The 11,086-nt window shown below is 44.8% G+C and overlaps 1 protein-coding gene across 3 annotated transcripts; it reads right to left on the reverse strand.

Annotated features, from left to right (window-relative positions):
* Nucleotides 1-1,467: 1,467 nt before the first annotated feature.
* HSPD1 (heat shock protein family D (Hsp60) member 1) lies at nucleotides 1,468-11,042 on the reverse strand. 3 transcript variants are annotated; one of them, XM_053947047.1, is made up of 12 exons: nucleotides 10,955-11,042; nucleotides 9,692-9,867; nucleotides 6,741-6,993; nucleotides 6,154-6,236; nucleotides 5,478-5,573; nucleotides 5,091-5,184; nucleotides 4,521-4,689; nucleotides 4,170-4,269; nucleotides 3,113-3,358; nucleotides 2,737-2,911; nucleotides 1,956-2,134; nucleotides 1,468-1,866 (listed from the first exon to the last, which is right to left on the reverse strand). In XM_053947047.1, exons 2-12 carry the CDS (start codon nucleotides 9,863-9,865, stop codon nucleotides 1,714-1,716), a joined length of 1,722 nt encoding a protein of 573 aa, XP_053803022.1. In that variant the 5' UTR covers nucleotides 9,866-9,867; nucleotides 10,955-11,042; the 3' UTR covers nucleotides 1,468-1,713. The 3 variants fall into 3 exon arrangements, with proteins under 3 accessions (XP_053803022.1, XP_053803020.1, XP_053803021.1); XM_053947045.1 differs by lacking the exon at nucleotides 10,955-11,042 and adding an exon at nucleotides 10,645-10,749; XM_053947046.1 differs by lacking the exon at nucleotides 10,955-11,042 and adding an exon at nucleotides 10,032-10,126.
* Nucleotides 11,043-11,086: the final 44 nt, after the last annotated feature.

Below are 11,086 nucleotides of genomic sequence, written 5' to 3' on the forward strand. Positions count from 1 at the left end.
ATGCAAACACAACACTTTAAAGCAAGTGTTACCTCTGAGAAACAGGTACCCGTGCTGTCCTCCCTGGAAGCAGGTAACAAGAGACCCTGCACTTCCTGCAGACAAGCACAGCCAAGGCCAGCTGTCATCATAAATCATATAAGAAAGCACTAAACCTTCAATCTTTGAGGCTTTTCAGTACCATACTCCCACTGTGATAATATCATCCTGATTAAATACATGTTCAGTACTTCTATTCCTGAAATATTCTCTTCCCAGTCTCTGAAAAAAACAAGGGAATAGGTTTAAACAGATTTTAAATCCTTACTTTATGCTGTCTTGCATTACCAAATTTCATTACTGAAATTAGGTGAACGCTTCAGGCCAGGTGCTAAAGCTGATCCTTTCTCTGCAGCATATGTAATCCATATGGTTACTAAAGAACAGCATATTAAATAACATAGAAAGATATGTTTCAAAATAAAGACAACCCTGAAACAGTTTCAGATCATTTTACTTAAAATTAGAATGCCACACATCCCATATGTGGAAGGATAGTTCTTATTAAGGGCAGGAAGCTGGGGAAAGCAACAGGTGGATTAAGGTCATTTGTACAGAACTGAGAAGTTGTAAAGCAATTTTGATTGTTGAGGTAATCAGATATAAACATACACAAGTTTGGGAACACCATTGTTCTGCAGGCTGGAAAGCAGAAAAGACTGCACAATGTTAGTGGTGGTGTCAAGTCAAAGAACACAGAAAGAGGTAAAGCAACATTTCTAGTGCAAAATAACTAAATCCTGCACCCCTTACCAGAAAGGAGGAAGGTAAGAATGGAAGGCTCAAGGTGAGGAGGTAATCACATACTACTCCTGAGCAAAGGAACTATCTAAAATCCCCAGAACCCTTCCTTAGCAAAGACTCACCTGTTTGATACCCTCGGGGCACTTCACTTCCCCTGGGTACCTGAGAGGTACACTGGGCCTGTTCCAGCACGTGAAGCAACCAGATAGACAGGGCAAAATAAAGTCAGTGCACGTGCCTTGTTTTCAGAGCATTGTTTAATATTTCAAAGAACTGTAGTGCAGTTCAGCTTAAGAGATTTCTTACCAAAATTAAAGCACTTGCATTTCTGAGAAACATTCTAGATAAAGGAATGTTTCTTGGAGTGAAATGCCCTGTCATTTTTTTCAAGCATAAGTGTCAATTTCTACTAAATCTTACAAGCAGCAGGCTGTCCAGGCTCTCCCATAACTATGGCTTTGTGTGCAGATGAAGAAGGTGATACATTTTATAACTTTTGAGCAGTTTATTACATAAAGGTCACATAACTCTATTTGCCTACTTTGTACACAATTGTCTAGTCTCACGCACAGTGGCTTCCAAGTTCTTCCTAGTACTGGCAAGCACCAAGAAATTCTGAAATAGAATATCAAGTGCCTTAATTAAGTTCAAATCAGGACCTTGGTAGATGGATCTTGCACCCAGTTATCAGGAATGTACAAATGTCTTTATTCAAAAAATACAAAATAAATTATCTGTAGGCATGGACAATGACTGTAAACAATTACACGTGTGTTAAATGAAATCCGGTAACTGATGGTTACAGTGATTCTTTTCAACACCAGCCTCACTTCAGTCACTATCCATCCTCTCACACTGATAGCTCAAGTTTTTAAAGTCAGAACTGTCAGTCTTCAACAGTACAGCTCATGATGTATCCCTACCCAGGAATTAGAACATGCCACCTCCCATTCCTCCACCCATCCCACCCATTCCTCCCATTGCCGGCTCCTTTTCTTCTTTAGGAACTTCAGTCACCACTGCTTCTGCTGTTGATAGGAGAGATGCAACACCTGCAGCATCCATCAGAGCAGTTCTCACAACCTAAAAATAAGCAAGAGACTACTTAAGACCTGCTGACCATCACAGGAGGTGGGAGGAAGCAAAGCTGAGAATTAAGACCTTTAGGTTACCTTAGTTGGGTCAATGATTCCTTTTTCTACCATATTTACAAAGTCCCCAAGCATTGCATCGTAGCCAACTTCTGATGGGCTCTGCAGGATTTTTTCAACTATCAATGATCCTTCAACACCAGCATTCTTTGCAATAGTCATTGCTGGGATTCTCAGTGTTCTCTTGATTATTTCAATGCCTGCAAGATAAAGGATAGTTGGAGCTCCATGTACAAACACCACTCCCACTGCCAAGGAGTGCCCTAGTGCTGGAGATCGATAAAAAAAGAAAACCCTCTAAGCAAGAACATAAGCTATTTTTGTCAGTTCCAGGAGGAAGGGTTCTCTGCTACTTGACACTTGAAACAAATTAAGTCTCTGAAGGATATTCATGCACATTTTAGTTTTACTTCCACAAAAATTACAAGATTATTACTCTTTATATTTATGTGTAACATGATATAAAGCCTTTTTCCATTCGATTTGCCACACAGTCTCTTGAGCATTATTAGATTTTGTCTATCTGCGAAGACTTTTAACAACCAGCTCCCAACTCTATAAACATTTGCCACTCTGTGCTGGGATACTGCTGCTTTACTGCTACTGGGTCTTGCACCGGCCAGTCAGCGATGCAGTGAAAAAGCTTCTTCCCACTCAAAAGCAGAGACCACCCCACCAAAGAAATGTGATGTTCCTAAGATCAAGTAACTAAAAACTCACTGAAAGCCACCTGATAAAGCCTCATGACAGGAGAAAGCGTGCTTGTATCACTTCCACACATATCTTCAAGTCATTTGCTTACCAATTTTCTGATCCTCGTTGGCTGGAGTTAAGGCATCTAAGGCTGGGATGCAGCGCAGCAGGGCACAGCCACCACCTGGGACGATGCCTTCCTCCACGGCCGCACGGGTGGCATTCAGGGCATCGGTGACCCTGTCCTTCTTCTCGTTCACCTCAACATCACTCGTTCCACCCACCTGCAGCAGCAAGCCACACATCAAGTTCCACACAAGGAATCCAGGTGGGACAGCACTACTGCCACTGAATTAAGCAGCCAATGCCTAAGATGTGCCAGAAAGCCAACCCACCCTCTCCCATACTGGCAAGTCTTCTTCAGTACCTCAGTACTCAAGAAGCCTAAGCTTTAGTTCATCATGATTTTACCAAGTTCTTAATACCTTCAATACTGCTACGCCATCGGAGAGTTTGGCCAATCGCTCATTCAGTTTCTCTTTTTCATATTCACTGGTAGTAACCTCTAGCTGTTCGATTATTTCTTGAATGCGTTTTTCAATCTGAGCCTTTTCACCCTTCCCCTTAAGGAGCATGGTGTCATCTTTTGTCACAATGACCTCTCCAACTTTACCAAAGTCATGAGGCTGAATATCTTCCACATTTAGGTTCAAACCTTCTTCTCCAAACACCTAAAAGAAAGAAATTATGTGAAAAGCTGGAATTCACAGGTTCCCCACGCATCAGGTTATTTTATCTACAAGTACATGAACACATACAGCAGGCTAACGGTGCAAAATAACCACATTACTGCAGTTCCACCCTCTGGGTAATGAACCTCTTCCTGATATCCAACCTAAACCTCTCCTGACACAGTTTCATGGTGTTTCCTTCAATCCTTGTATTTTGAGAAGTTACAGATAATGACATGTCACTGACTTAAGAACAGTTTGCTGGTTGGTTCCTTTGTGCTGCCATTACCTTAAACATGAAGTTTTATTTCAACAGCCTTCTCTGGCTCCCAATATCATGCTATAATTTTGAAATGCATATTAAAAAAGGGCAGCATAAAGGGACATTAATCAGTGCATCAACTATATGCAAAATTTAGTAGCAAGAAAATTCATTCATTTTAAATAATTATATTTTAAATAATTATATTGGCCACATCTGAGTCCAGGCAATTGTTTATAGAGGCAATAATTGCCTTGGAGTTCCTCCTTCCCCTTAAAAACCTAAATCCTGCAAGGAAATCTCATGTGACTTCGGTCAGTTACAAGGACATATGGTTGGCCAGGATTGCATTACACAGCAATTATCAGTGTCTGCATTTTAAAAAACAGGAAGTTTCAAACATCAGTTACTGTTACATTTTTGAAAGAAAGAATACAGCCTGCAACCCAGCAAATACAAGCCAAGGACCTAAAAATGCACAGTATTTTCCTTCTTAAAAAGCATTAACATTCCTTGAAGCAAAAAGCCACTTAAAACATCATTACTTACAGCACCACCAGTAGCGATCGCCATGTCCTTAAGTTGGTTTTTCCTGTTGTCACCAAAACCTGGCGCTTTTACAGCAACAACCTGAAGGCCAACCTTCAGTCTAAATGCAAAAATTCAGAGAATGAGTCTAATTACTAAGCCAAATTATTTCAGTGCAGCTCTAGCATTTCAAGCAAACAAAGAGACCATCACAAACCGAGGTGGTTTTCTCAAAAAAGTAGTTAGGACACAACTGAAGTTCTGCCCGAGTTGATACAAAGCATGGTGGTGTTAGAAGCTGCTGTTTCTTTGGCACAGATAAGAGAACAAGCAGCCCTACACCATTAAAAAAAAATGGATTTTAAGCCTCACCTGTTTAAGACTAGAGTGCTGAGGGCTTCTCCATCAACATCTTCAGCAATGATGACCAAAGGTTTGCGGTTGGCATTGGCAATTTCCAGAGCTGGAACTATGGACTGTACACTAGAGATTTTCTTTTCACTGATTAAAACATAAGCGTCCTGGAATTCACATTTCTGTCCTGCAGAAACAACATGCATTATCTGAACAATTCCATTACAAAAACGTATCAAGCACTCTTTTAACTTAAGCAGGGGCTTTGGAACAATGATTACACTTTCCAACTGCATTAAAAAAAAAAAGACAACTTGTTTTCTCCAAGACTCCACTCTTAATCCTCCATTGTTCTGCTGTGTTGCAAGGCCAGCCTGATGTTCACAGGAACACTTTGCAGAGTAGAAAAAGGAATCCCCCCAACATGCCAAGCTTTTACTAAGTTCAAGTTTTCTGATGGGGAAGGACACCCTGCTCTATTGGCTGTGGTGCACAGCATAAGGGACAGTAAAGCCTTGAACAGGTGCCTTTATTTCTGACTGACACAAGCCACTGGAAGGTGTTTGACATGACTTATTGTTAACTCACCTTTAGTTGTGTTAATAAAATATGGAGAGATGTAGCCTCTGTCAAATTTCATACCCTCAATGATTTCCAGTTCATCGTTTAGAGTTTTTCCATCCTGTTTAGATGCAAGAAAGTCTGCATTAAAATCTCCCGTTTGCTACCAAAAGCACAAGTACAGTTTCAGCATATTGTGCACAACAAATTGAAAGGCTCTGGATCCCACATCAGTTTCATGTGCTTCTCTCCAAAACAGGAAGAATGTAAGAGGGAACAGTGATCAAACTCTCATCTAAAGGAGCTGGGGAGGAATTATGGTGGGAATTATGGAATGTGAGCTGCAGCAGCAGCATCACATATGACAAAAGCCAGCCCTAACAGGAGAAGAGAAGTTACTTGGCCAGTTCTTACCTTGACAGTGATCACACCCTTTCGTCCAACTTTTTTCATTGCATCAGAGATTATATTGCCAATTTCCTGATCTCCATTTGCTGATATTGTGGCAACCTGAAAGAATAAGACATTGAATCTTCTTTTCCAATGCAAGGTGTTTCCTCATGATAAAAAAAATCAGAATAACCACATGCAACGCTGACATTTCTGATAAGGCAGGGCAGTGGAGTGTGCTGCACTCACAGCAGGAGCCAGGAACTCTGTCAGAAGGGCTCAAGCGCTTGGGCAGCTGCAGCACAGAGCCAGATTCCCTGCACTGGGCTCACACCCAGGCCATCTCCAGGGACAGGGACAAATAACCCAGGACCATCAACACACCTGAACCTGATTTCTCACAGCAGATCTGCCACACCCTCAGTACTCTGCCATCACTTCCATTCACAAGAGAGCTTTGCTCCCATCAGTTCTTCCCAAGTACACACATTTATGTTTTACAACCATACTTTGGAATGAAACTTGAAGATGAAAAAATCTGCCCACTTCTGAACTAGCTTCTAGCAGTGCAATTGAAGACTATTTCTGATGAATAAAGAAAAGTACCCAGTGTCCAGATGCATAACCTAACTTCACAAAACTTTTTCTGAGAAACAGCTGCCTAAATTTGGGTTACATTTGATTGCGTGTTTTTTCTTACCTGTGCAATTTCTTCTGGAGTTGTAACAGGTTTCGACAGCTTCTTCAGTTCAGCTGTGATGGCGTCCACTGCCAGCATCACCCCTGAGGATGAACAGGGCACTTGTGAGTGAACAAAGCAAGGTACAGAGCACAGAAAACACAAACCAAGCACCCACCCACCACAACAAACAAGTTTCCTTTCAAACAAAAGTCCACACTGCAAAAAATGCATTATTTGCATGTTCAAAACCAAATAGTTCTTGTTCCATACTGTCATTTGTGTATGCAGTGATGGGTTTTTTGAAATTGGTGTGAGATACTGTCATGATTGAAATTTGTAACAGATTTGTTTACATGTTTATTATGCAGAAATGGCTTTAACTGGAGTTCACTTACAACAACTCAAATAAGTTCACTGCATGTAAAATAGTATAATGATTAGACAAATTAATGATTGTTCAGAGTCCACAGTATAAAAAAAAAATTGTATTCTCTAAACATCATATAACCTTTTATGGTGACTCTTCAAACAGAAAACAAGTCAAATTTAGGCTATGAAAAATAAAAGACAGTGATCAAATATTAAATACAACAGAAAAAAGTTACCCCTCCTGATTTCTACTGGATTGGCTCCTTTGCTGATCTTCTCAAAGCCTTCCTTGGCAATAGCTCGTGCAAGGACTGTTGCAGTAGTGGTACCATCTCCTGCTTCTTCGTTGGTATTGTTGGCAACATCTTGAACTAACTTGGCTCCGATGTTTTTGTATTTGTCTTTCAAGTCAATTGCCTTTGCTACTGTCACACCGTCTTTTGTCACTTTGGGACTTCCCCAGCTTTGTTCAATAATAACTGTTCTTCCCTAGGGGGACAAAAAACCCAATTTTAAATCCAAGCCAACCCAAAGCATGTTACTCTCAAGAGCTCAACTGAAAATTTTGAACAGTCACAGCTGAACACCTTACACGGGGCATTCAGCTGGGACTTCTCAAACACATACTTTAATACTAAAGTTCTCCAAAACCAGAAAAATGGCTCAAAGGCTTTATGCTTCCACAGAATGACACCCCATTCTTCAGCCATAATGCTTAATACCACAGTCTGCAATTAAGTAACACTGACCTTAGAGAAAAAACAGGAGAGAGTCCCTCTAATGCTAATATTTTACCCCAAAATTACAAATATAGCAATTCAAATAACCAAAATTTTAATCAGATCACAATAAACATTCTTTGTGATTGAAAAACAAGTAATATAAAGCTCAATTTGTTGCATGTACTGGAAGAAAAAAAATAGCGGACTTGCAAACCTCAATAGTGATTAGCAAAGACAACTGAAAATACTTCAAATTTGCGTTCATGTGTTACAGTAATTTCTCAAACACTGCAAGTTCCCAAGCTTTTCTCATCTTAGCTCTCACTTGAATCCAACTAAAAAGCTGCAGTATTCTATCTAACAGACACAGCAAACAAACCAATAGCTGCCCCAGTCATGCTCCAGTTTGAACTGGAGGCAGCAGAAACTCAAGGAGCCACCTCTGATTTACTGCTGCCCTGAAACCCCTCTGCTATCCTGACAGCTGGAGCTGCTGGAAGAGGGAAGGAAGGGAGAGCCGCAGCTCAGCACTGTCCCCCCCAGCCAGCCCTGCACAAGTCCCCTCACTTGGTCTGTCGGGTCTGCCAGAGCTCTCGGAGCCCAGGGTGGGAATCACGTGCCAGGCGAGCCAGGCAGGGATTCCCATGCAGCACCCAGGGCTGTGGTGCCCTGTGCCCCTCCCCTGCTCCGAGCCCACACACATCTGCCTCAAAACTGAACCAGCTCTGGCTGCCTGCCAGGCATGAGGCCTCGCTGCTCCTGAAGCACAACCACCCCAGCAGCTACAAGGAAAGGTTCTGCTTCAGTTACTCAGGCTGAACCTGGGGAAGAACTTATGGAAATTTACCTCTGTGCCATGGAACAGTTATGCCAAAATAATGCATTCCCCATTATCTTATTTGACCTGCCCTTCTAAATATGAAAGTGATTCAAGAATAAGAAAACTCCTCTCTGGAGGAGCATGCTACCAGTACATTTTTCATATAATATCTCCTAGTTTGCTTAATTCTGTTTTGTATTTTGATATAGTCTTATTCTTAATGGTTGGTTTACAGCTCTGAGAAGAGGAACACAACAAAACCTACAGATAACAAATCACATGAAAGGGCTTGCTCTCAGCAAAAACACCTGTCTGTGTTTCTGAAGAAGGGAACAAACCACCAGTAACTGCATGGACATTTAGAATGGTCTGGCATATTGAGAAGCTGAGCTCCCACACAAACCAGTTCTGTTCAACATGCTGGAGCACTACCAAAAGATTGTGTGAGACTGCAAACTGGGCTCCTTAAAATGTAGAGCAGTGCCAAAGGAGGTTTCCTCACCAGAGCAGTATTTCTTAAAAATGCCAGGAGCAGACTCAGGCACTGCAGCACAACACCTCCATTTTTACAATACATTAATAACAGCATAACAAAAATCCCCTAAGGTTACATGAAGTTGCATCAGCAACTGCCCTTTAGCCAGTGGATTAGAACTATGCTTCGGCATTCACAAAGTAGCCTGATCCAAAAAAACAAGGAGTTAAATTAACCAACTACACTTAAACTTTGTTCCTTTATGGAAGTAGCCACAGCTTCCTGACATAATTGTTCCTTAACCTTCATCTGCTCAGCTTTATGGCATTTTTGCCTTTGAATGAAACTGGTAGAGCACTAAAAGGGGGCAGAAAATACATGAAATAATGCTACAGAGGCCAAGCAGCCCTCAGAAGAACTACCATGCACATGCTATTATTACAGGGAACAGAGATATTCACATAAGCCCCAAGAAAATCCGTGTCTCTTCCTCAAAAAGAGGAATCTCATTTCAAGCCCTACTGCACATTGCATGACTATGCAGAATACCATAGCTGGTTTTCCAAGAGACCCAGATTTCCCTTACAGGACAGAATATAAGGTAACACAAATGAATGCCACGACCACGAAATTTCACTTAGGCTGGTAATACCAGCCAACTGAAAACTCAACATTACACTTTGGATATTTTTTAAAGCTTGTTAATATTTAAAAGGTAAACTAATACAAAAATGTAATTTGTAAAAAAAATTAACAAAGAAAACGAGGGTCATAAAAAAAATCAACCAAGCCACCCACATGCTAATTAACCTACCCCACGACACAGACAGTTACATTATCTACCGCACTGTTACAAGTTATCAACTGAGCTGGTAACACGTTATGCACAACTCCTTAACCTTCAAACTGTTTAGACGAATGTAGTGTACCTTTCACAGGAATCCAAGCAATTTTACTTTGTTACTTCGAAAAGCACATGCACTCTTGTCCCACTTTTGGTGGACATGAGACTACAGCTGCTTGCAGGAGCCTGTCTATTCCCCTACCCCTTTGCGTTGCAGGTCTGCAAACACAATGGTGCAGCTTCACCGAGAGAAAACCAACAACTGTTCTCTCTTACAGTATTTTCAGCCAGGTCTGTGCTAACATAAAGGCCAAATCTTCCATTACCTTTGGCCCCATGGTGACAGCTACAGCATCTGCTAAAAGATCTACTCCTTGCAGCATCAGAGCTCTCGCGTCTGCTCCGAACTTCACATCTTTTGCATAGGCTCGTGTTAGATGGGGGGCGAGGGATCTGGACACTGGTCTTATCTGACGGAGTACTGTAGATAAACGGAGCATGTCTAAAATATTAAAAGAAACGTAGAGAAAAACAAAAGCATTATGACTTTGCACATCTACTTCTACAGGAAAAAAGGGAGAACAGATTCAGGAAGTAAAGCAGGCACGATGAAGCTTTTAATTTTTCGACTGGCTGAAATCGAGACACACAAGCAACTGCAAGTACCGGGCTGGGTGTCCCCGATCCTCACGCCGAGACCCGCGCGGCAGCAGCTCCTCCCTGCGCGGCCTCCAGCACGTCCGAACTCCTCCCGCCCGGAGCGGGGCAGGACACGGCGAGGGCAACGCGGAGCGCCCGCGGCTCCATGTGCTCAGCGCGGGGGCCGCGCCCGCCCGCGGCTGCAGCAGCGGAGCCGCGCAGAGGGGAGCTCGGGTAAGGTTCCCACAGCCCGCTACGCCATCAAGGGCAGAGAGAAGAGAGACAAGGCCGCGGCCGCCACCCCGGGCCCGCGGGAGCCCCCACGCCGGGCAGGGCCCCGCGGGCACATGGCCGCCGCACCAGGACACGCGCAGCAAGGTCAGCGCCGCCCGCCCCCCACCGCCGCCCGCCCGCCACACCCGCCGCGCCACCGCCAGCCCGCGGGAAGGTGCGGGGCCCGCTCCCGCCGCCCGGGCGCAACGCCTGCATCGCGGCCGCCCCCCGCTCCCGCCGCCCGGGCCCGGCCGCTCCCCGCGCGCGGCCCCCGCAGTAACCGCGGCCAAAAGAGTAGGGCCGCTATGCCCTCCCTAGGCCAGGCAGAGCGGCGCGGGCCCGGCGCGCCGGGCGCGTTCCCGCTCACCTGCGGCAGCGCGGGAGCAGCACCGCGGCTCTGCGGACTCGCGGGGCACGTCTGGCGCGGCGGCGGCGGGCGGCGCTCGGCACTCACCGCCTCAGCCCCGCCCCCGCGCCGCCGCCGGCCCATGTGCGGCTCCGGCCGCCCGGCCCCGGAACCAGCATGGCCTCCGCGCCCGCCCGCAGCCCGCCTGCCGCGCTGCTACAATTGCGCATGCGCTAAGGGCTTGTGGCATGAACAATTCATGTTTCGGGGCCCGCCGATTCCAGAACCTTCTGGAATGCTCATGCTCGCCGCGGGTCAGAGGTGAGCTGACCTCACTTCCGCGCGGGGCCCGGCCTGGGGCGCCGCAGGAGCTGTACGGCGGGTCCGCGGTGCCGCCGGGGCGCAGCCGTTCCCGGGACTGGGATGGGGCCGCAGGAGTCGAAAAAAAACGGCGGCGCTAAAC

Source organism: Vidua chalybeata, chromosome 7 (assembly GCF_026979565.1).
Source record: "Vidua chalybeata isolate OUT-0048 chromosome 7, bVidCha1 merged haplotype, whole genome shotgun sequence".
NCBI classification, from domain to species: Eukaryota; Metazoa; Chordata; class Aves; order Passeriformes; family Viduidae; genus Vidua; species Vidua chalybeata.

Bases quoted from the DNA above. Each gene is read 5' to 3' on its own strand.
- HSPD1 (XM_053947047.1), bottom strand. From the start codon at position 9,865: ATGCTCCGTTTATCTACAGTACTCCGTCAGATAAGACCAGTGTCCAGA. The intron at 2,912-3,112 runs GTATTAAGAACT...TTGCTGCTGCAG, and splicing joins ATGGCGTAGCAGTATTGAAG to GTGGGTGGAACGAGTGATGT. The intron at 1,867-1,955 runs GTAACCTAAAGG...GCTTATTTTTAG, and splicing joins GAATCATTGACCCAACTAAG to GTTGTGAGAACTGCTCTGAT.